The sequence below is a fragment of the Palaemon carinicauda genome, unplaced genomic scaffold (assembly GCF_036898095.1).
Source record: "Palaemon carinicauda isolate YSFRI2023 unplaced genomic scaffold, ASM3689809v2 scaffold20, whole genome shotgun sequence".
NCBI classification, from domain to species: Eukaryota; Metazoa; Arthropoda; class Malacostraca; order Decapoda; family Palaemonidae; genus Palaemon; species Palaemon carinicauda.
The window spans coordinates 151,762-176,002 of NW_027169590.1; the positions used below are offsets into that span (position 1 = coordinate 151,762).

Sequence of the window (24,241 nt, forward strand, 5' to 3'; positions counted from 1 at the left end):
CAAAATTGACGATAGCCATTACTACCCCATCACCCGCTATCTAGCAGTTAGGGTAGTTACATCTCGCTAAAAAGTCTTATGGCTAGTCTTCCAGCTTCGCTGAAACTATATTCTGAAATAAAGTACTCGAGGTTTGTATCATCGGGAAAAATACAAATTACTTTTATCTCTGCCATTTTTGAAGAAGTATATGTTAAAAGATGAAATTTAGATGTCTGTCACAGGTTTTTGTTGTTATATCTTAATCACTTATATTTTATAAATATATTTGTCCCTTCCGAATTTATTTGTATCAGCACTGTAAGAATATAGTTTGACTCATCATAGTATATATATAATTAATTTAATTTTAATTTGAACAGGTTGTGGGAAAACCTCTTCTTTGATGTCTCTCAAATAACATCCTCCCCCATTGCGGAAATAAGCCATATTTGGAAGGCTCTCATCAAAGTAGCAGAGAGAATCCACTGGTAAGTTATCCCAAGATGGGGGGTTCTGAACTTTAGACTCTTTGTAAAGTCTTACCCTTTTTGTTACCCACTTTCATTTTTCTCCAAAATTCCAGTCCTAATTTAAAAAAAAAAAAAAAAAAAAGTTTTGATTTCTACCAATATTTTGAAACGTACAGTAAGTACTTTACTTACAAACTTAATATGGTCCAAGAAGCTGTTTGTAGGTCAAATTATTTGCAAGTCAAATTTTGTTAAGCTTTGGCCTAGGTTAGGCTTCTCCTCAACTCAAATGCCTTCGATTTCTAGCTGCAAACGTCAATAAATAGACCATTTTCATATTGCAAATTTCATCTTGCTTACTGCATTAAATTCTATGTTGTTTATTAATATTTAATTTTAAGCTTTTGGTACAATATGAGTTTTATGTTTTCAGTTGGATATGTTTTTAAGTCAAGGACCTCCTGTTTATTAAATGATTTTTAATATTCTGCCATGGCCCCAAGAGACTATTTCAAGATCTTTGATAAAGTAAAGACTGAGTTTTTGAATTTCCTTTTCGTATACTTTAGTGTTGTGGTGGCCTGGTGGTAGCGTCCTTGCCTGGTGATTGCCAGACTGGGGTTAGAGTCCTGCTCAAACTAGTTAGTTTTTGGGTCGCTGCAACCTCGCCATCCTTGTGAGCTAATTATGGGGGTTTGGGGAAGCCTATAGGTCTATCTGCTGAGTCATCAGCAGCCATTGTCTGGCCCTCCTTGGTCTTAGCTTGGGTAGAGAGGGGGGCTTGGGTGCTGTTATGTATACAGTATGTGGTCAGTCTCCAGGGCATTGTCTTGCTTGATAGGGGAATAACACTATCCCTTGCCTTTGCCATTCATGAGCGGCCTTTAAAGCCTTTAGTATTCTTTTGTTTGCAGTTGTGTTTTGGTCTTGGTGAAGCATTTGTATTTGTTTTGAATCTTTTCTTTTTATATCAGGAAGTAATTCTATCTTTTGTAAATCACTCCATTTGTTTATCGACAGATCTGAAAAGAAGCTGAGTAAGCTGACTGGCTTTTTTAATGTCAATTGTTGGGTCTAGCTTTGATGATTTTTCTAAGTAGACAAATACTGTGACTCCTGTTTTTATCCGACTATAATGTAAATACTATTGTCAGAAAGATTCATTGTTGCTTGTTTCCTCCTTCATCTCTGAATTGACTTACTTCAATCAGTATCAAATTCATCAATATCTTTATTGTGGTTACAGGTTGAAAACCCCTCATACAAAATTATTTTGATTCAAAGTGTTTCAAATTTCAGAATAGCCCTGTATTGTCGGGTTCACAATTCCCATGTTTTATTCTGATGAAAGTTGCGTAATATTTCTTATTGATTGGAAAAGGTTCCTCATGTAGACAGTTACTCTCACTGGGTCAAAACTCCTTCATCTATGCAGTGAAGAACTGGCTAATTACCTGGGATTTATTGCCAGCCCTTCACATCAATAAGTTGTCCCTCATCATGTAGTTCTTCCTGAAAAACCTTGAGTTTTTTGGATGGTAAATAAGTAAGGTATTGACTTTCAAAGTCCCCAGTTGGTTTACCCAACAGCATTAGGATTAGTGTATCTTTCATAAGTTTATACCCAGCCGAGGCCTTATCTTCTTGTGTGATATAAATCCTCCTCGGTTTTTTCCAAAAGAGGCCAATTGACGGTGAAATGATTGTCCAGACTACGTAACTTTGAAATTCCCCGAATAATTTTCAGCGGGTCCTTTGTCTGAAGTGGCTGCCTCTTCATGCCTCAAAATGCTCGTCTTTTTCAAATTTATCAAAACAGCCTTGGCTAGCCTCAAAACTACACTAGTCTACATCATCACTTTTTCGAGGGATGCTTTTCAATAATGTTTGATTGTATTTGCTTTGCCTTTACACACACGAGGGTTTTGGAATCGTTATCGCCTACCAACTTTTTTTTTTATTCTTATCAATACCAGTTTCTGTACTTTGTTAGTGGTCTTTTTGGCTATTATTATTATTATATATTACTTGCTAAGTTACAACCCTAGTTGGAAAAGCAGGATACTATAAGCCCAAGGGGTTCCAACGGGGAAAGTAGCTCAGCCAGGAAAGGAAACAAGGAAAATTGAATATGGTAAGAACAGTAACAATATTAAAATATACATTTCCAATATAAAAACAAAACAAGAGGAAGAGAAATAAGACAATAGTATGCCTGAGTGTACCCTCAAGGAAGAGAACTCTAACCTAAGACAGTGGAAGACCATGGTACAGAGGTTATAGCACTACCCAAGACTAGAGAACAATGGTTTAGTTTTAGTGTGTCCTAGAAGAGCTGCTTACAAAGAGGAAAGTAGTCACTGGACAATTACAGTGCCGTAGTTAACCTCTTGGGTGAAGAAGAATGGTTTGGTAATCTCAATGTTGTCAGGTGTATGGGGACAGTGGAGAATCTGTAAAGAATTTGCCAGACTATTCAGTGTATGTGTAGGCAAAGGGAAAATGAACTGTAACCAGAGAGAAGGATCCAATGTAGTACTGTCTGGTCAGTAAAAAGGACCCCATAACACACTAACGGTAGAGGTGTATCCCTTTTGCTACAATAGTTTATCCAAGTTTGAGCAGAGCGCCATTTTGATTTACCATACTCTTTGAAAGTGTTGGTCATGTAGACGTACCTTTCTGCCTTTTCAGTTATCTCCTTTCTTGATTCTATAGTGGTTTTCAAAACTGTGCCTTTACTAAACTTCTTAGGAACCGTTCTGTTTGAATAAATTAACGAAAAAGTTGATGAAACTATGTTTTGTGGGTTTGAACTGAGCAAGTCACCTTTTTTTTCGAACACACCCATCCCTGTAGTTAAGTGTGTCGACCCATTCAGATTAGAATTTCAAGTTGATAAACTTCTTCTTCCTCACTCGCTAGTCTTGTGATAGCGACAAAGTCCTCGGTTAGGGGCTCCGGTGGCACTCGATCGGTGAGTTGATGTCGCCCGTCGTCATGTCAGAGAGACCTTCGTTGGCTACTGACCGTGTCATCCACACAGCCTTATCTAAAGGGGAGGGGTGAACTTTGTCTGGCGTAAATCCCTCATAGTCATGAGCAACGTCTGGCCACAATTTTCTCCAACTTGCATTCAATGTTTACTGTTTCATCTCATTAAGAGCTTTCTGAATGTTGGCCAGGCACGTTGCAATGTTGTATTCCCTCCAATATCTCTTGAGGCTTAAGTCCTCGTCGTCTTTGTCGAAGGAGGAGATGAGGCCCTCCATCGTGGACCTCGTGTAGAAGGCCTTGAAGGCTCGAATGACACCCTGATCCATTGGTTGTACGAGGGAAAGTGGTGTTGGGGGGCAGGAACTTCACTTGGACCCCGTCATAATGCAGATCCATTTCATGTCTGGCTGCACAGTCCATCAAGAGGAGGACCTTAAAGGGCAGCCCATTCTTTGCGAGGTTCAGCTTCACCTGTGGGATAAAGCAGTTCACGAACCAGTCAAGTGTGAGGGCTTTGGTTATCCATGCCTTTTGATTACTCATCCAGTAGATGAGCAGCAAGGCTTTATTTTTGTTTTTCAGAGCCCGAGGATTCATGGACTTGTAAATTAAGCCGGGCTTGAGCATGAAGCCCGCAGCATTCCCGCACATGAGGAGAGTGACTTGATCTTTGTGAGCCTTGAACCCTGGCTTCTTCACTTCGTCCTTGTAAAGGAACGTCCGGGAGGGCATCCTCTTCCAGAAGAGGCCAGTTTCATTCATGTTGAACACCTGCTCTGGGAAATTGCCACCTTCTTTAATTGATTTCGGGAACTCGTCCTCGACGTAATGAAGAGCTGCCTCTTGGTCTGCCGAGGCGGCCTCCCCCATACAAAGGAAAGCTGTGAGGGCCAAACCTCCTCTTGAATTTCTCGAACTAGCCCTTGCTGGCAACAAAACCACGATTTTCTCATGGGGCAGGAGCATCATCTTCATCGTCATCATCACCTTCGTCGTCTTCGTTAGATTTTCCCTCAGGAACTAGGCTATCATACAGGGTTTTGGCTTTGGTTTGAATCATGTTGGTATCGAGGCTAATCTTCTTTTCCCGACAGTCCGTTATCCACATTGATAACGTATTCTCCATTTGCACAATCGTCTTATTACAAGGAATCACAACGCGCTTAGTGTCCTCGGAGAATGTTATTGAGGCAGTTTTACGTATTTTCATTTCGTCTCTTTATGTAGCGAACCGTCGATTCATTCACTCTGTAAATGCGGGCAACAGAAGCATAGCTATTGCCTGCCTTGAGCATGTCCAATAATTTCACTTTCTCGTTCACCGTCATCATATTTCTCTTCTTAGGTTCACTAGAGGATGTTTAGGAGCCATTTTCAAGGGCGTCACAAACCGTATTTTACACTGAAAAGCACAAGAAAACAGCTAAACAATAAATGTGATCTCCCTTTGCGGGGCGCACGGCTGGTAGAGATACTGGGTAAAGCGACTTGGCGGCTCGGCTCGGCCAATCAGCTTGCGAGATTCTGGAGCCAAGATGGCCAGCGAATCAGAGAGGTGGATTTTGAGTTGCGTGCCAGCTCCGTGTTGATACCTGATGTTCTACTGTACTCTTTGCCTTCTGCTAGCCTCCACGTAACTCTCGCACCATTTTTTTCTAATTTTTTATGAATATTTTTGAAAATCCATGATGCATTGAGACCGCGAATCTTGAGCAGCGAAATGGCGAGGGATTACTGTAGTCTAACGCATGTTCTTGGTCCTCTCTGGGAATACCTTTCCCGTCTGTGGGTTAGGCTCTTCTCCCAAGTGGTTTTACTTTAGCTAATTAATTTCAAATAAAACTATTTTTAGTCTAAATTTTGTATAGCAATACAGTAACGACGCCGCATTCCGTTATGTGATGGAAGCTAGTGGAGGAAGTGCAGAGTCTTTAGCATGTTCTTGTACCTCTCGGGGGACACCTTCTTGTCCGTGGGTTGGGTTGTTCTCCCGAGGGTTTTTTTCTTTAAATTTTTGGTTTTTCTCCGGCGCTAGCGATGCTATATTTTTCGTTCGGCTCAGTCAGCCATTGTAAGGAGTACAAAGTCGGATGTTCCTGTTCACTGCCTTCTTTCCTGCGGCAGTTGATGATCATCAATCTGACTTTGGCCTTTCCCGTATGCCGGTTTGGTCCTCTCCAGAGCTGTTGCTGACTAGAACTCCTCAGAGTTCTCTGGGGAAACCCAAAGCCAAGCTTCGGCTACGTTTCATTGTAAACACTCGATGTCGACCTTCAACTTGAGCTAGAGCTCATTGATGGGAAGCAGACAATGCTGCCCAGAGGTTCACCTCCTAGAGTAAGAACTTTCCCTACCGAGGGAGAGTCCCTCCACTAGCCGCTGTCCTGCAATCTTCCTGCTTGTGGGGAGAGTTGCCGACAACAGCAACAGAGGTTGGTCGCTTTTCCCTGTATGCCCAATCGCCTACAATTACCCGTCAGCTTGCGACCCCCCTCGGTCCTGAGTCGGCTCGTGATCGTCCATGGTCGCCTGCTAGCTCGCCATCGCTCGTTATCACCTGTCAGCTCTCAATCACTTATCAGCTCTCTTCCAGGTTTTTGGTGTCCCAACAACCACTTCCAGCACTTGACTTTTTCTTCTACTCATGATTGCCTGCACTTCAAAACCTACAAGGTAACACAGACCAGCTCCTTTCCGGTTTCTGCTCGTATCCAATCTTTTTCTGCCTCTGCAGGCAACTCGTCGAAACCTCTGGTAGTAACCACTATTCAGTGTCACAGTACACATCTCGCTACTTTACCTTCCGAGGTAAAGTTTCCCTCTCTTAGATGAACTGCTCTTCCAGCTTGTAGGTAGATTTGCCGACGTCCATCAAAGAATCTTTGAAGCCTTGTCATTTGGTGCGTTTTTTCCGACTTTGTTCGACGGAGAACTTCGCTGGGAGTTGGTCACACAACTTGACCAGGTGTGATCCTTACTTCAAGCGAGCACACTGCTCTTCCAAGCAACTCTCTCCTTCTCTGTTCATAGGAGAGTATCTTCATCTAGACAACACAGATTTTCATCCTTCAATCTCTCTGAGTTGCGCCATTTCAGTAGTGCTTCTCTTGACCTGCAGTTAAGGGAGTTGAGCACACACTCCTTTCTTGGAACCTAACCTAGCACTCTCCATCGATGGGCAGGGTAAAGCACAATTATCAACATTTGCACTTAATACCTTGCTCGCCACATGAATTTGTTGTTTTATGACAGTACTGTACAGTGTTTTCGGTTCCTGATGTTTTCATCATCTTTGAGCTTTGAAGAGCCCACTTATACGATTGGCAGTCTTCTTCATCGGCTCTCCTTTTCTTGTCAGCATTCATGAACGTTTTCTTTGCACCACTACCACTTCTACTTGTGAGTTGACGTGCCGTGTGCCTTAAGGACGAAGTCACCTCTTCTGTTCCCTACCTCTTCCCTTGCCTTACTTTATGGTGTATGGTTACCTCACAAGCCGACATCTTCACCGATAAGTTTTTCGTTAGTTGCACATGCGCTCTCACCTATATGCCACATCCAGGCAGGTAGAACATATTTCTACAAAGCGGTTGCTGCAACAGAAATATTCCAACCACTCGCCTCTGCCACCTTTCTCTTGTGATTCAGACAAAATCTTGTGAAAATAACTCTTTGAGGTTATTTGCTTCTCTTCTCTCCACAAGTTCGAGAACTTTTCGGATGGCTGTCATGGTTTTTGGGCCGATTCCTTGGATCTCGTCGGGACCTTCACACCTGGTTCGGGAGACATAAGCCCGCGGGGTTATTCCTTTTTCATTCCCTCTGTTCTAGGGCATTGAATTCAGCTCATGCTTACGTGATGAGTATAGCAACTTAGATTGGAGGATTCCTCTCTGTCCTTGTCGGCCTACACTCCCTTAGGACTTGTACCAGTAGCTGTGCGAGCCTCCTCCAAAGATGCTCATATGACCAACCCTTAGCTTGACCTTGGTCTTATTCGTCAACCCTCTGACAGCGACACTTTCCCTCAGCCTGAGTTCACCCATCGTCCAGTGTGTTTCTATTGGGATAACTCCTTTCTCGTCCACGAGTTAAGTTTGCCCCATTGTGGGTGATCCCCTCTTATGAGTTTGGAGTACAGTACTCTTCTTTTTTGACAAGGACAGAGGATCCGCAGCTCAGAAGAACATGCAAATCTTCTCATCCCACCCACCTGTTGAGGTATGATGGTGGTTCTCCTAAACTCAGGCGTTATGTCCATTTTGCAGAAAGACGTATCTCCGAGCTTCTACTGTCGGTTCTTTCTGATATTAGTATCCAGGATTGGCTTCGTTCTCCGAAGATTTTGGGACGACTGGCTAATCCTAACAGACTTGGTGGCTTACCTTCATCACCAACGAGACAACTCAAGTTTACCGCAATCTGAGGATTGAAGTAAATCTCGAGAGATGTCCCAGCTTCCCTATCAGAGACGGTTATTCTTAGGCATGTTCATCATCATCAGAAGTTTCCTCAGAACGACGGAGTTCAAGGTGGAAGATGGTGGTGGTCTCTTCCTTCTACGAGACACTCTTTCAACCAGCAGTGGTTATGTCTCGGGGGCCACCGTTTCCCTCTAGTTCGTCAAGTCCGCATTGGACTCCTTCAAATCCAACCTCTTTAGGGGCAGCCAGATGCCGGGTAGTTCAACATGAAGGATCTCCTTTTTCTGAAGACAACTCATTTTCTCTATTGGAATGTGCCCACAGTCCTATGAGCAGAGCTATTTATATAGTGGTCCCCGAGCGGTCTTTGTATCATCCAGTGGCCTACAAAGTCTGACTTTGAAGGGTTCCTCGACTGGATGTGGATCTCTTCACAATGGGGTTCCGCTCAACTGTTCACCAGTCCTGGATCGTCAGGCTCTATGGCAGGATGCATTCAGCAATAGCGGGTCAACATCGGTGATTTAGCCTTTTTCCTCTGCGCTGCTTGATGACAATGGTGCTTAACAAGGCAAGATCTTCTGCAACCTGGCAATAACCATCTTAGCTCCACTTTGCATCTGTGTCATGGTTCCCGTACCTTCTTCAACTGCTGTCCTACGACGTTTGATGTCATTAACCTCACGAACCTAGTGGGTCGAGAGAAGGAAAGACTCCTCTGCCAAGTTAGGTCCCTCAAAGTTTTTTTTTTTGGCTCACACTATGAACGTGAGCTGTGCATCCAACTTGTTACGGTGTTCTGTGAAAGATCAGCCAAAAACCCCTGTCTTAGTATGCTTTGTCCTTTTTTTCCTGAGGGAGAAAATTAGGGAAGCCCACCTCTGCTGTGAGGAGGAACACTTCGCCCTGTTGAAATTACGGGCTCACGAAGTGAGAGCCATTGTTACCTCTCTGGCATATCAGGAATAAATGTTAGTTAGGCTATTCATGGATGCAATTTTCTGGAGGAGCAACTCTGTCTTCGCTTCTCATTAACTTAGAGAGGTGAGAGTAGACTTTGGCAAGTGCTATACCTTGGGCCCATACATAGCAGCGGTTTCTGTATTAGGCAAAGGAGTTAATAACCCCACTCAACCTTGGTTTATATGCATGTATGAGGGTTTGTGTTTTTATGATAGTCTGAGGACTTCGTCTTGTGGTGCGGTTCCCTCAGTCTAGATAGATAGTTTATGTCTATGTTGCAGGGTTAGGTAGTTAGTTTTAGTAAGGTTGCAGTTTTTATTATGTGGGGCGAAGGTAGTTTCTGAAGTCTAGTCAAGTTGTTGGTCTTATCCCTTTGACAGACTCGATTGAGTTTTTTTGCAGCATTGCAGGCTTACTCCTGGATAAACTCTCCTAAGGGAAAGCCACTCTAAAGGCTGTACCTTTGAATCAGCTACCTTAGCAGGCAAGGAATCAAGGTGTTTTTATCTCCTACAACTCTTTTGTTGTTTCCCCAACGATGTTCACTGTCTGTTCCCTCCTCCAAATGTGTGAATCAGCTATATATATGTAACTGCCAGGTAAGTACTATTCATAAAAATGGAGTTTTTATGATTAAACAAAATTTTATGAATACTTACCTGGCAGTTATATATATATTCGAAGGCCCACCCACCTCCCCTCAGGAGACAGGTCGGGCATAGATGAACTGAAGTCTTGGACACGGGAATGATTCCTTGGACCACCCTGTGACGGGTGTTACCACCTACCTCCCAACCACCACAAGGCGGTTGCCTCGTTTTGAAAAATTCTGCCGATTTAGAGATATCAGCTATATATATGTAACTGCCAGGTAAGTATTCATAAAATTTTGTTTTATCATAAAAACTCCATTTTTCTTCTCTTTTTTTTTCCACATTTGCTAGATATATTCTTTTCTTTTTTTCTATTCCTTCTTTCTTGAACAGCACGTTTCCTATTATCATCTTCTTTTCTTCTTCATACGGCTGTTGCAATTCCACTATTTTTCTTCTTTCGTCGCTGAGGTCTGGACACTCAAGAATGAAGTGGGCGAGGTCTTCATTTACTGCCCCACATAGTTTGCATTCTACCCTACCTACTGCTTCATGTCTTTTCCTATCGTTTAATTTCAAACAGTTGGCCCTAGCTCTGTACATAATAATAGAATTAGGGTTGTTGTCATAAAGGGCAGTGGTTAACTGGGATTAAGTCTGGGATATATGAGAGGAATGACTGGCTCTTTCTTTCATCTTCCCCTCTCTTGGGGAACAGCACCTACGGTACTCTGCAAACTGGCCTCCTCCCTCTGCAGGTAAAGCCATTTCCCTTGTCTAACCTAATATAGAGATATATACTTGTCCCCATACCTCCCTGCCAAGGTGGGATTGAGTAACGTCTATGGCTGGTTCAAAGATTCCTAAGTTTCTGAGAATTTTTACCTAGACTAGTCACACCGCTAGTATCACAATCATACAGCTTGCTCAGGCCACTAAAGCATAATATTACACATAGGTTTTAGCGAGGTGTCAGGGTTTTCCCCCTTATATATGCGTAGCACGAACAGGGAATGACCCCGGGTCAAAAGCCAGCCAGTTGGTTAAGCACTTCCACCCACCTTAGAGGTGAGTCTTCATTAATAAAGAACGGTAAGGTTTTTATTTAGTGTCGCAGCAAAAGAAATTAAGTAATTTATATTTTTCTTAACGATATACAAATTTGGCTCCCCATCGCCTGTCCCCCGGTAAGTCCTGCCTGCAAGCAAAATTGACGATAGCCATTACTACCCCATCACCCGCTATCTAGCAGTTAGGGTAGTTACATCTCGCTAAAAAGTCTTATGGCTAGTCTTCCAGCTTCGCTGAAACTATATTCTGAAATAAAGTTCTCGAGGTTTGTATCATTGGGAAAAATACAAATTACTTTTATCTTTGCCATTTTTGAAGAAGTATATGTTAAAAGATGAAATTTAGATGTCTATCACAGGTTTTTGTTGTTATATCTTAATCACTTATATTTTATAAATATATTTGTCCCTTCCGAATTTATTTGTATCAGCACTGTAAGAATATAGTTTGACTCATCATAATATATATATAATTAATTTATTTTAATTTGAACAGGTTGTGGGAAAACCTCTTCTTTGATGTCTCTCAAATAACATCCTCCCCCATTGCAGAAATAAGCCATATTTGGAAGGCTCTCATCAAAGTAGCAGAGAGAATCCACTGGTAAGTTATCCCAAGATGGGGGGTTCTCAACTTTAGACTCTTTGTAAAGTCTTACCCTTTTTGTTACCCACTTTCATTTTTCTCCAAAATTCCACAGTCCTAATTTAAAAAAAAAAAAAGGTTTTGATTTCTACCAATATTTTGAAACGTACAGAAAGTACTTTACTTACAAACTTAATAGGGTCCAAGAAGCTGTTTGTAGGTCAAATCATTTGCAAGTCAAATTTTGTTAAGCTTTGGCCTAGGTTAGGGTTCTCCTCAACTCAAATGCCTTCGATTTTGAGCTGCAAACGTCAACAAATAGACCATTTTCATATTGCAAATGTCATCTTGCTTACTGCATTAAATTATATGTTGTTTTATTAGTATTTAATTTTTAGCTTTTGGTACAATATGAGTTTTATGTTTTCAGTTGGATATGTTTTTAAGTCAAGAACCTCCTGTTTATTAAATGATTTTTAATATTCTGCCATGGCCCCAAGTTAAGACTCCATGTCCTCATGAAGCCACGTTGGGAACCCTGAAGAGACTATTTCAAGATCTTTGATAAAGTAAAGACTGAGTTTTTGAATTTCCTTTTCGTATGCTTTAGGGTTGTGGTGGCCTGGTGGTAGTGTCCTTGCCTGGTGATTGCCAGACTGGGGTTAGAGTCCTGCTCAAACTAGTTAGTTTTTGGGTCGCTGCAACCTCGCCATCCTTGTGAGCTAAGGATGGGGGGTTTGGGGAAGCCTATAGGTCTATCTGCTGTGTCATCAGCAGCCATTGCCTGGCCCTCCTTGGTCTTAGCTTGGGTAGAGAGGGGGGCTTGGGTGCTGTTATGTATACAGTATATGGTCAGTCTCTATGGCATTGTCCTGCTTGATAAGGGAATGTCACTGTCCCTTGCCTTTGCCATTCATGAGCGGCCTTTAAAGCCTTTAGTATTCTTTTGTTTGCAGTTGTGTTTTGGTCTTGGTGAAGCATTTGTATTTGTTTTGAATATTTTCTCTTTATATCAGGAAGTAATTCTATCTTTTGTAAATCACTCCATTTGTTTATCGACAGATTTGAAAAGAAGCTGAGTAAGCTGACTGGCTTTTTTAATGTCAATTGTTAGGTCTAGCTTTTTCTATGTAGACCAATACTGTGCCTCCTGTTTTTATCCGACAATAATGTAAATACTATTGTCAGAAAGATTCATTGTCGCTTGTTTCCTCCTCCATCTCTGAATTGACTGACTTCAATCAGTATCAAATTCATCAATATCCTTATTGTGGTTATAGGTTGAAAATCCCTTTAACAAAACTCCTTTGATCCAGTGTTTCAAATTTCAGAATAGTCCTGTATTGTCGGGTTCACAATTCCCATGTTTTATTCTGATGAAAATTGCGTAATATTTCTTATTGATTGGAAAAGGTTCCTCGTGTAGATAATTACTCTCACTGGGTCAAAACTCCTTCATCTATGCAGTGAAGAACTGGCTAATTACCTGGGATTTATTGCCAGCCCTTCACATCAATAAGTTGTCCCTCATCATGTAGTTCTTCCTGAAAAACCTTGAGTTTTTTGGATGGTAAATGGTTAAGGTATTGACTTTCAAAGTCCCCAGTTGGTTTACCCAACAGCATTAGGATTAGTGTATCTTTCATAAGTTTATACTCAGACAAGGCCTTATCTTCTTGTGTGATATAAATCCTCCTCGGTGTTATCTAAAAGAGGCCAGTTGACGGTGAAATGATTGTCCAGACTACGTAACTTTAAAATTCCACAAATCATTTTCAGCGGCTGCTTTGTCTGAAGTGGCTGCCTCTTCATGCCTCAAAATGCTCGTCTTTTTCAAATTTATCAAAGCAGCCTTGGCTAGCCTTAAAACTACACTAGTCTGTGTCATCACTTTTTCGAGGGATGCTTTTCAATAATGTTTGATTGTATTTGCTTTGCCTTTACACACACGATGTTTTTGGAATCGTTATCGCCTACCAACTTTTTTTTGTTTATCCTTATCAATACCAGTTTCTGTACTTTGTTAGTGGTCTTCTTGGCTATTATTATTATTATATATTACTTGCTAAGTGACAACCCTAGTTGGAAAAGCAGGATGCTATAAGCCCAAGGGGTTCCAACAAGGAAAGTAGCTCAGTCAGGAAAGGAAACAAGGAAAATTGAAAATGGTAAGAACAGTAACAATATTAAAATAGATATTTCCAATATAAAAAAAAACAAGAGGAAGAGAAATAAGACAATAGTATGCCTGAGAGTAACCTCAAGCAAGAGAACTCTAACTTAAGACAGTGGAAGACCATGATACAGAGGCTATAGCACTACCCAAAACTAGAGAACAATGGTTTGGTTTTAGAGTGTCCTAGAAGAGCTGCTTACTATGTCTAAAGTGTCTCTTCTACCCTTACCAAGAGGAAAGTAGCCACTGGACAATTACAGTGCCGTAGTTAACCCCTTGGGTGAAGAAGAATGGTTTGGTAATCTCAATGTTGTCAGGTGTATGGGGACAGTGGAGAATGTGTAAGAAAAGGCCAGACTATTCAGTGTATGTGTAGGCAAAGGGAAAATGAACTGTAACCAGAGAGAAGGATCCAATATAGTACTGTCTGGTCAGTAAAAAGGACCCCATAACTCTCTAGTAGTAGAGGTGTATCCCTTTTGCTACATTAGTTTATCCAAGTTTGAGCAGAGAGCCAGTTTTGATTTACCATACTCTTTGAAAGTGTTGGTCATGTAGACGTACCTTTCTGCCTTTTCAGTTATCTCCTTTCTTGATTCTATAGTGGTTTTCAAAACTGTGCCATTACTAAACTTCTTAGGAACCGTTCTGTTTGAATAAATTAACGAAAAAGTTGATGAAATTATGTTTTGTGGGTTTGAACTGAGCAAGTCACCTTTTTTTCAAACACACCCATCCCTGTAGCTAAGTGTGTCGACCCATTCAGATTAGAATTTCAAGTTGATAAACCTCTTCTTCTTCCTCACTCGCTAATCTTGTGATAACGACAAAGTCCTCGTTGGTTAGGGGCTCCGAGTGGCACTCAATCAGTGAGTTAATGTCACCCGTCGTCATGTCAGAGAGACCTTTGTTGGTTACTGACCGTGTCAACCACACAGCCTTATCTAAAGGGGAGGGGTGAACTTTGTCTGGCGTAAATCCCTCATAGTCATGAGCAACGTCTGGCCGCAATTTTCTCCAACTTGCATTCAATGTTTACTGTTTCATCTCATTAAGAGCTTTCTGAATGTTGGCCAGGCACGTTGCAATGTTGTATTCCCGCCAATATCTCTTGAGGCTGAAGTCCTCGTCGTCTTTGTCAATGGAGGAGATGAGGCCCTCCATCATGGACCTCGTGTAGAAGGCCTTGAAGGCTCAAATGACACCCTGATCCATTGGTTGTACGAGGGAAAGTGGTGTTGGGGGCCAGGAACTTCACTTGGATCCCGTCATAATGCAGATCCATTGCATGTCAGGCTGCACAGTCCATCAAGAGGAGGACCTTAAAGGGCAGCCCATTCTCCGCGAGGTACAGCTTCACCTGTGGGATAAAGCAGTTCACAAACCAGTCAAGTGTGAGGGCTTTGGTTATCCATGCCTTTTGATTACTCATCCAGTGGATGAGCAGCAAGGCTTTATTTTTGTTTTGCAGAGCCCGAGGATTCATGGACTTGTAAATTAAGCCGGGCTTGAGCATGAAGCCCGCAGCATTCCCACACATGAGGAGAGTGACTTGATTTTTGTGAGCCTTGAACCCTGGCTTCTTCATTTCGTCCTTGTAAAGGAACGTCTGGGATGGCATCCTCTTCCAGAAGAGGCCAGTTTCATTCATATTGAACACCTGATCTGGGAAATTGCCACCACCTTTAATTGATTTCGAGAACTCGTCCTCGACGTAATGAAGAGCTGCCTCTTGGTCTGCCGAGGCGGCCTCCCCCATACAAAGGAAAATTGCGAGGGCCAAACCTCCTCTTGAATTTCTCGAACTAGCCCTTGCTTGCAACAAAACCACGATTTTCTCATGGGGCAGGATCATCATCTTCATCGTCATCATCACCTTCGTCGTCTTCGTTAGATTTTCCTTCAGGAACTAGGCTATCATACAGGGTTTTGGCATTGGTTTGAATCATGTTGGTATTGAGACTATCGTTCTTTTCCCAACAGTCAGATATCCAGATTGATAACGCATTCTCCATTTGCACAATCGTCATATTACAAGGAATCACAACGCGCTTAGTGTCCTCGGAGAATGTTATTGAGGCTGTTTTACTTATTTTCATTTCATTTCTTTTTATGTAGCGAACCGTCGATTCATTCACTCTGTAAATGCGGGCAACAGAAGCATAGCTATTGCCTGCTTTGAGCATGTCCAATAATTTCACTTTCTCGTTCACCGTCATCATTTTTCTCTTCCTCTTAGGTTCACTAGAGGATGTTTAGGAGCCATTTTCAAGGGCGTCACAAGCACTATTTTACACTGGAAAGCACAAGAAAACAGCTAAAAGTTCCATGCGTCAAGACTAAGCAACACAAGCGAAGCGAGAGAGAACAATGAATGCGGTCTCCCTTTGCGGGGCGCACGGCTGGTAGAGATACTGGGTAAAGCGACTCGGCGGCTCGGCCAATCAGCTTGCGAGATTCTGGAGCCAAGATGGCCAGCGAATCAGAGAGGTGGATTTTGAGTTGCGTGCCAGCTCCGTGTTGATACCTGATGTTCTACTGTACTCTTTGCCTTCTGCTAGCGCCCGCGTAACTCTCGCACCATTTTTTTCTAATTTTTGATGAATATTTTTGAAAATCCTCGATGCATTGAGACCGCGAAACTTGAGCCGCGAAATGGCGAGGGATTACTGTAGTCTAACGCATGTTCTTGGTCCTCTCTGGGAATACCTTTCCCGTCTGTGGGTTAGGCTCTTCTCTCAAGTGGTTTTTCTTTAGCTAATTAATTTCAAATAAAACTATTTTTAGTCTAACTTTTGTATAGCAATAACGACGCCGCATTCCGTTATGTGATGGCAGCTTGTGGAGGAAGTTCATAGTCTTTAGCATGTTCCTGTACCTCGCGGGGGACACCTGTCCGTGGGTTGGGTTGTTCTCCCGAGGGTTTTTTTTCTTTAAATTTTTGGTTTTTCTCTGGCGCTAGTGATGCCATATTTTTCGTTCTGCTCAGTCAGCCATTGTAAGAAGTACAAAGTCGGATGTTCTTGTTCCTGGGGTAGTTGGTGCTCTGCCCATTCACTGCCTTCTTTGCCTGCAGCAGTTGATGATCATTAATCTGACTTTGGTCTTTCCCGTATGCCGGTTTGGTTTCCGGAGCTGTTGGTGACTAGAACTCCTCAGAGTTCTCTGGGGAAACCCAAAGCCAAGATTCGGCTACGTTTCATAGTAAACACTCGATGTCGACCTTCAACTTGAGCTAGAGCTCATTGATGGGAAGCAGACAATGCTGCCCAGAGGTTCACCTCCTAGAGTAAGAACTTTCCCTACCGAGGGAGAGTCCCTCCACTAGCCGCTGTCCTGCAATCTTCCTGCTTGTGGGGAGAGTTGCCGACAACAGCAACAGAGGTTGGTCACTTTGCTCTGTATGCCCAATCGCCTACAATTACCCGGCAGCTTGCGACCCCCCTCGGATCTGTTTCGGCTCGTAATCACCCGCGGTTATCCGTCAGCTCGTGTTCGTCCATGGTCGCCTGCTAGCTCGCCATCGCTCGTTATCACCTGTCAGCTCTCAATCAATTATCAGCTCTCTTCCAGGTTTCTGGTGTCCCAACAACCGCTTCCCGCACCTGACTTTTTCTTCTACTCATGATTGCCTGCACTTCAAAACCTACTAGGTAACACAGACCAGCTCGTTTCCGGTTTCTGTTCGTATCCAATCTTTTTCTGCCTCTGCAGGCAACTCGTCGAAACCTCTGGTAGTAACCACTATTCAGTGTCACAGTACCCATCTCGCTACTTTACCTTCCGAGGTAAAGTTTCCCTCTCTTAGATGAACTGCTCTTCCAGCTTGTAGGTAGATTTGCCGACATCCATCAAAGAATCTCGGAAGCCTTGTCCTTTGGTGCGTTTTTTCCGACTTTGTTCGACGGAGACTTCGCTGGGAGTTGGTCGCACAACTTGACCGGCTGTGATCCTTACTTCAAGCGAGCACACTGCTCTTCCAAGCAAGACTCTCCTTTTCTGTTCACAGGAGAGTATCTTCACTAGACAACACAGATTGTCATCCTTCAATCTCTCTGAGTTGCGCTATTTCAGTAGTGCTTCTCTTGAACTGCAGTTAAGGGAGTTGAGCACACACTCCCTTCTTGGAACCTAACCTAGCACTCTCCATCGATGGGCAGGGTAAAGCACAATTGTCAACATTTGCACTTAATACCTTGCTCTCCACATGAATTTGTTGTTTCACGACAGTACTGTACAGTGTTTTCGGTTCTGATGTTTTCATCATCTTTGAGCTTTGAAGATCCCACTTATACGATTGGCAGTCTTCTTCATCGGCTCTCCTTTTCTTGTCAGCATTCATGAACGTTTTCTTTGCACCACTACCACTTCTATTACCACTTTTTCTACTAGTGAGTTGACGTGCCGTGTGCCTTAAGGACGAAGTCACCTCTTCCCTTGCCTTACTTTATGGTGTATGGTTAGACAAGCCGACGTCTTCACCGATAAGTTTATCGTTAGTTGCACATGCGCTCTCACCTATATGCCACATCCAGGCAGGTAGAACATATTTCTACAAAGCGGTTGCTGCAACAGAAATATTCCAACCACTCGCCTCGGCCACCTTTCTCTTGTGATTCACACAGAATCTTGTGAAAATAACTCTTTGAGGTTATTTGCTTCTCTTCTCTCCACAAGTTCGAGAACTTTTCAGATCACTGTCATGGTTTTTGGGCCGATTCCTTGGATCTCGTCGGGACCTTCACACCTGCTTCGGGAGACATAAGCCCGCGGGGTTATTCCTTTTTCATTCCCTCTGTTCTAGGGCACTGAATTCAGCTCATGTTTACGTGATGAGTATAGCAACTTAGATTCGAGGATTCCTCTCTGTCCTTGTCGGCCTACACTCCCTTAGGACTTGTACCAGTAGCTGTGCGAGCCTCCTCCAAAGATGCTCATACGACCAACCCTTAGCTTGACCTTGGTCTTATTCGTCAACCCTCTGACAGCGACACTTTCCCTCAGCCTGAGTTCACCCATCTTCCAGTGTGTTTCTATTGGGATAACTCCTTCTCGTCCACGAGTTAAGTTTGCCCCATTGTGGGTGATCCCCTCTTATGAGTTTGGAGTACAGTACTCTTCTTTTTTGACAAGGACAGAGGATCCGCAGCTCAGAAGAACATGCAAATCTTCTCATCCCACCCACCTGTTGAGGTGTGATGGCGGTTCTCCCAGACTCGGACGTTATGTCCATTTTGCAGAAAGACGTATCTCCGAGCTTCTACTGCCGGTTCTTTCCGATATTAGCGTCCAGGATCGGCTTCGTTCTCCGAAGATTTTGGGACGACTGGCTAATCCTAACAGACATGGTGGTTTACCTTCATCACCAACGAGACAACTCGAGTTTACCGCAATCTGAGGATTGAAGTAAATCTCGAGATATATCCCGGCTTCCCTATCAGAGACGGTTATTCTTAGGCATGTTCATCGTCATCAGCCTGCAGAAGTTTCCTCAGAACGACGGAGTTCAAGGTGGAAGATGGTGGTAGTCTCTTCCTTCTACGAGACACTTTCAACCAGCGGTGGTTACGTCTCGGGGGCCACCGTTTCCCAATAGTTCATCAAGTCCGCATTGGACTCCTTCAAATCCAACCTCTTTAGGGGCAGCCAGATGCCGGGTGGTTCAACATGAAGGATCTCCTTTTTCTGAAGACAACTCAGTTTCTCTATTGGAATGTGCCATCAGTCCTATGAGCAGAGCTATTTAGATAGTGGTCCCCGAGCGGTCTTTGTATCATCCAGTGGCCTACAAAGTCTGACTTTGAAGGGTTCCTCGACTGGATGTGGATCTCTTCACAATGGGGTTCCGCTCAACTGTTCACCAGTCCTGGATCGTCAGGCTCTATGTCAGGATGCATTCAGCAATACCGGGTCAATATCGACGTTTTAGCCTTTTTCCCCTGCACTGCTTGATGACAAGGGTGCTTAACTAGGCAAGATCATCCGCAACCTGGCAATGACCATCTTAGCTCCGCTTTGCATCTATGGGATGGTTCCCGTACCTTATTCAACTGCTGATAGAGTCCCCGAGAAACTCCCTCCATGACACGATCTACTTGACAGCCACATGTGATCATCTTCCACATACCCGTAGGCCACCTACAGTAGTTCTTCACACCTGGACACTTGTATAAACTATAAACTTGAAAGAAAAAAAAAGGAGAAAGAAAAACAAGATAAAATAGTGTGCCCGAGTGTACCCTCAAGCAAGAGAACTCTAATCCAAGAACAGTCGTTTGATTTTGGAATGTCCCAAAACCCAAAGTGACTATTTGTCCAAAATCTTTAAGGCTGCTTGGATGAATTTGAAAAAGAACAAGCATTGATATGCATTCTGAGGTATAGAGAGGCTGCCACTTTAGATAAAACAACTGCTGAAAATTATTTGGGCAATTTTCAAGCTACATAGTCTGGACAATCTTTTCACTGTGACGAAATGGGCCTCTCTTGGAAAAGCCCGAGGAGGATTTATACCACACAAAAAGACAGGGCATTGCCTGGGCATAAACTTGTGAAAGATACACTAACTCTAATAAGGTTTGGTAATGCAATTGGGGACCTTAAGATCAATCCCTTACTTATTTACCATTCCAAAATCTCAAGGTTTTTCAGGAAGAACCACATGACGAGGGACAACTATTTGATGTGGAGGGCTGGTAATAAATCCCGGGTAACTATGTTCTTCACTGCATGGATGCTGGAGCTTTGGCCCAGTGTGAGTAATATCTCCAAGAGGAACGGTTGCCGCTCAGTAAGAAATATTACGCAGTTTTCGTCAGAATAAAACATGGGAATTGTGAACTCGACAGTACAGGGCTATTCTGAAATCGGAAACACTTTGGATCAAAAGAACTTTGTATGAGGGATTTTCAACATGTAACCACAATGATATTGATGATTGAGTTAAGACTATTCATAGATGTAGGAGGAAACAAGCAGCAATGAATATTTCTGACAATAGTATTTACATTACTCTCAGATAAAAACATAGAAAAATCATCATAACGACCCCAACTATTAACATTAAAAAACCCGTCAGCTTACTCATTGTCTTCTCGAATCACACGGAGGTTTTACAGCAAGTTGCAAAAGGATGTTCTGGATACCTCCAGAATTCTCCAGTTGCCGGCTAACAACCTAGCGGATTATCTTCTGTGGTTGGTGTTATGGATGGGGTATCTCACCCCCCCCCTTTCGGATCAGGCATTACATCATCAATGCATGATTGTTTTTTCATGTCTCCAAGCTTCTACAGTCAACTTTCTTCTAAGAAGTCCAGTATTCGACCTCTTCCAAAACATGTTTGTTCAACAAACTCCGTTCAGCACGGAGATGGCAGACACGATCAGACAAGCAGTAAGACCACTGTACTTATGTGCACGCTGGACCTCAAGGACGCATACTTCCAGATCCCAGTACATCCGTCCTCAAGGAAGTATCTAAAGATCAAACATGACAACAGGCAATACCAGTTCAAGGTGCTGTACTTCGTTCTTTCAACAGCACCTGGGGTTTACACAAGAAGCTAGTGTCAGCCTGGGCCCACGGGATTGGCATCCGTCTCCTAAAATACCTGGACAGCTGACTCGGTGGCTACCCTTCTTTAACACCAAGAAAGACTCCTAGAATTTTGCCGTGATCTGGGGACTGTGGTAAATCTCAAAGTCATCCTTTCTTCCAACACAGAGTCTGGTATACCTAGGCTCAATCATCGACACCAGCCTGCGGAAAGTCTTTCCTTCAGACGACAGGATCCAGAGGCCGAGGAAGGTGGCAAGTCCCTTCCTTCAACAAGACGCTCTCCCGGCCCAGCAGTGGTTACATCTCATAGGTCACCTTTCGTCCCTGGTTCATCTAGTCTGCAATGCTTGCCCACGAATCCGATCTCTTCAGTGGCTGCTAAAATCCAGGGTACTCTCCGGGTTCTCTGGTCCTCCTGAGCAGAAGACGGACCTGAGATGGTGGGTGACATAAGAATCTCTACCTATGGGTTGACCATCTTGTTACTCCCCTGGAATTGATGCTCATTTCAGATGCATCATAAGAAGGGTGAGACCCCTTATGCTGCACCACATGGCCTCTGGGCTCTGGCCAGAGTCTGAAAGGTTCCAGCGCAAAAATCTCCCAGAGATGAGAGCAGGCAGCCTTCCTAACCCTACAGCAGTTCCATCATTTCCTGGCAGTTCACTCGGTGTTGATGAGTGATAACACCTCGTTAGTGGCTTACGTAAACTAGCAAGACAGTACCTTTCCACACCATCTTTGCCATCTTGCAGTGGAGATGCTAAGATAGGCAAAAGACAACTCGTCTTTATCGGCTCGCCTTATTCCGAGCTAAAGGAATGTGCTTGCTGATAATCTGAGCAGAGCGACTTGGATAGGAAGCTCCGAGTGGACTTTGAATCATCTAGTAGCCAACAAAGTCCTGTTTTTGGGGGGGATTCCCTGAGAGTGGACCTGTTCGCAACGTCCCTGAACAACTGGCTCCTGCTCTACTGTTCACCAGTCCTGGATCCCCAGGCCCTCTGGCAGGATGCATTCCAGCAATCCCCAGGCCCTCTGGCAGGATGCATTCCAGCAACGGTGGGACAACACTGATATCTATACTTTTCCCCCCGTTCTGCCTGATGAGAAGAGTGCTCAACAAGGCAAGATCATCCGCAAACTTAGCAATGACTCATATCTCTGTCTTTATGTGGAATGGCTCTCTGACCTCCTTCAGCTGCTGATGGAAGTTTCGAGAGATCTCCCTCCATGACATAACCTACTGAGACAACCAGACGTGAACATCTTCCACAAAGCTGTAGGATCCCTACATTTTTATGCCTGGAGATTATTCAGCATCCCTTCACACAGAGAGGCTTTACTTCCGGAAATCTCCAACTGCCGTTACCAGGCTAAGTGGACTGTCTTCCGTGGTTGGTGTCGTGGAAGTAGTATCTCTCCCCTCAATGCCACTATTCCAGCATTAGTGGAGTTCCTCGTGTACCTTCAGGATGAAGAAACTCTTCTCAATCTTGGCAGTGAAAGGCTACCGCTCAGCTTTGAGCTTCGTCTTTAAGCATGGAGGAGTTAACCTTTCCTCTTTGTTGGAGTTGTCTCTCTTCCCATGGAATTTTGAGCTTACCTGTCCTCGGACGTTAGACCACCTCCATTTGCATCCTTCGGTCCCTGAAGGGTGCTCCCTGTGAACCATTACGCCAGGCATCAGATCTTCACCTGACCTTGACGGTTTTCATGCTTGCTTTGGCTTCAGCAAAGAGTTGGCAAATTCCGTGGTCTTTACTGCAACTTTTCCGATTCAAGAGGATAGGGAGAGGTGATGCTCGGCTTCGTCCCTGATTTTTTCGCAAAGTCTCAAAAACCAGGAGTAGCGGATCCTAGATTTGGGGCCTTCGGATTGGGAATCTTCGTGATGTAACCAACGCTCCAGATCAACTGCAACTTTGTCGAGTGAGGAGTTTGAGGTACTACTTCAAGAGAACCGTAGGACCTCGCTCCCGAGTGTCAGCACGGGGAAGGTCAAGAGTAGGATCACCAAGAACATAATCTCTGCCTTGATTCATAAGGTTATGGACTGAGCGTTGAACCCTGATTCTTCTCCATAAATGAGATGACCGAGAGCTCACGACAAGGGCATAGGTACGTCCCTAGCATTCAAGAAAAACTACTGACACAGGTCCTACAAGTGGGTATGTGGAAGCGTCACAAGACCTTCACCACCCACTACTTTCAAGATGTGACCCATGGAGATGTTCTCCATTGGTCCTGTGGTGGCCACACAACAAGTGGTTTAAAGACCACAGGTTCCTTGATGGACAAGTACTGTACCAGATAGTGAAGGGAAGAGGTTAACTGGGATTAAGTCTGGGATATATGAGAGGAATGACTGGCTTTCTTTCTTTCTTTCTTTCATCTTCCCCTCTCTTGGGGAACAGCACCTACGGTACTCTGCAAACTGGCCTCCTCCCTCTGCAGGTAAAGCCATTTCCCTTGTCTAACCTAGTATAGAGATATATACAGTGATGCCTCAGCATACGAAAATAATCCGTTCAGGATACGGTTTCGTATGCTGATTTTTTCGTATCCTGAGTCGCGTTTTACATGTAAATAGCCTAATCCGTTCCAAGCCTTACAAAAAGTCACCTTTTCTTTCATAAACATGCTAAACTGTAGTAATAAACATGCAATGCAGCCATTTCTATCATTCAATAATTAACCCAACCGTTAAAAACAGCCTAATCCATTCCAGAAACCACCATGAGATTATTCAATAATGTAGTTATAGCCTAGTTATCCCCTCCAAGCCCTAAGAAAACGGTCCGTTTTCTTTACTACTGTATAAAAGTTACGGTACTGTATGTAAAGCATTTGGATCAGTGAAGGTGTATTGTTACCTGTACACCTAAATTAATGGTTGATACCCTGAAAAAAAAGGTACAGTTAATTAACAAAAAAGTTGAAACTTTTGAAAATTACTCTCAGCGACGAGTTGGGATCTCGTAAGCTTTTCGTATCCTGAAAATTTTTCGTATACTGGGGCATAAAAATCTTCGTATCGCTTTTCGTACCCTGAATTTTTCGTAAGCAGAAACTTTCGTATCCAGAGGTATTACTGTACTTGTCCCCATACCCCCTGCCAAGTTGGATTGAGTAATGTCTATGGCTGGTTCAAAAATTCCTACATTCCTGAGAATTCTTACCTAGACTAGTCACACTGCTAGTATCAAAATCATACAGATTGCTCAGGCCATTAAAGCGTGCTATTACACTTAGGTTTTAGCAAGGTGCAAGTGTTTTCCCCCTCCTGTTTGTGTAACACGAAGGGGGAAAAACCCCTGGTCAAAAGCTAGCCAGTTGGTTAGCACCATCACCCACCTTAACCCTTTTACCCCCAAAGGACGTACTGGTACGTTTCATAAAACTCATCCCTTCACCCCC

The 24,241-nt window shown here is 43.4% G+C and overlaps 1 protein-coding gene across 32 annotated transcripts in view; it reads left to right on the top strand.

The window, feature by feature from the left end:
* Nucleotides 1-24,241, top strand: part of LOC137635945 (uncharacterized) — a 152,020-nt gene that overhangs the window by 25,556 nt on the left and 102,223 nt on the right. For 14 of the 32 annotated variants that reach the window (XR_011042845.1, XR_011042838.1, XR_011042836.1 and 11 more), the window contains 2 exons: nucleotides 363-470; nucleotides 10,996-11,103. The exons of 9 other annotated variants lie outside the window; for them this stretch is intronic. Coding sequence is in view for 4 of the 23 variants with exons in the window: in XM_068368413.1 (XP_068224514.1) it covers nucleotides 363-470; nucleotides 10,996-11,103 (216 nt within the window). In the remaining 19 variants the exon portion in view is untranslated. Of the gene's footprint in view, nucleotides 1-63; nucleotides 132-362; nucleotides 471-885; nucleotides 957-10,995; nucleotides 11,104-24,241 lie in introns of those variants that run through there. 9 more of the 32 variants (XR_011042857.1, XR_011042855.1, XR_011042860.1 and 6 more) reach the window with 4 other exon arrangements.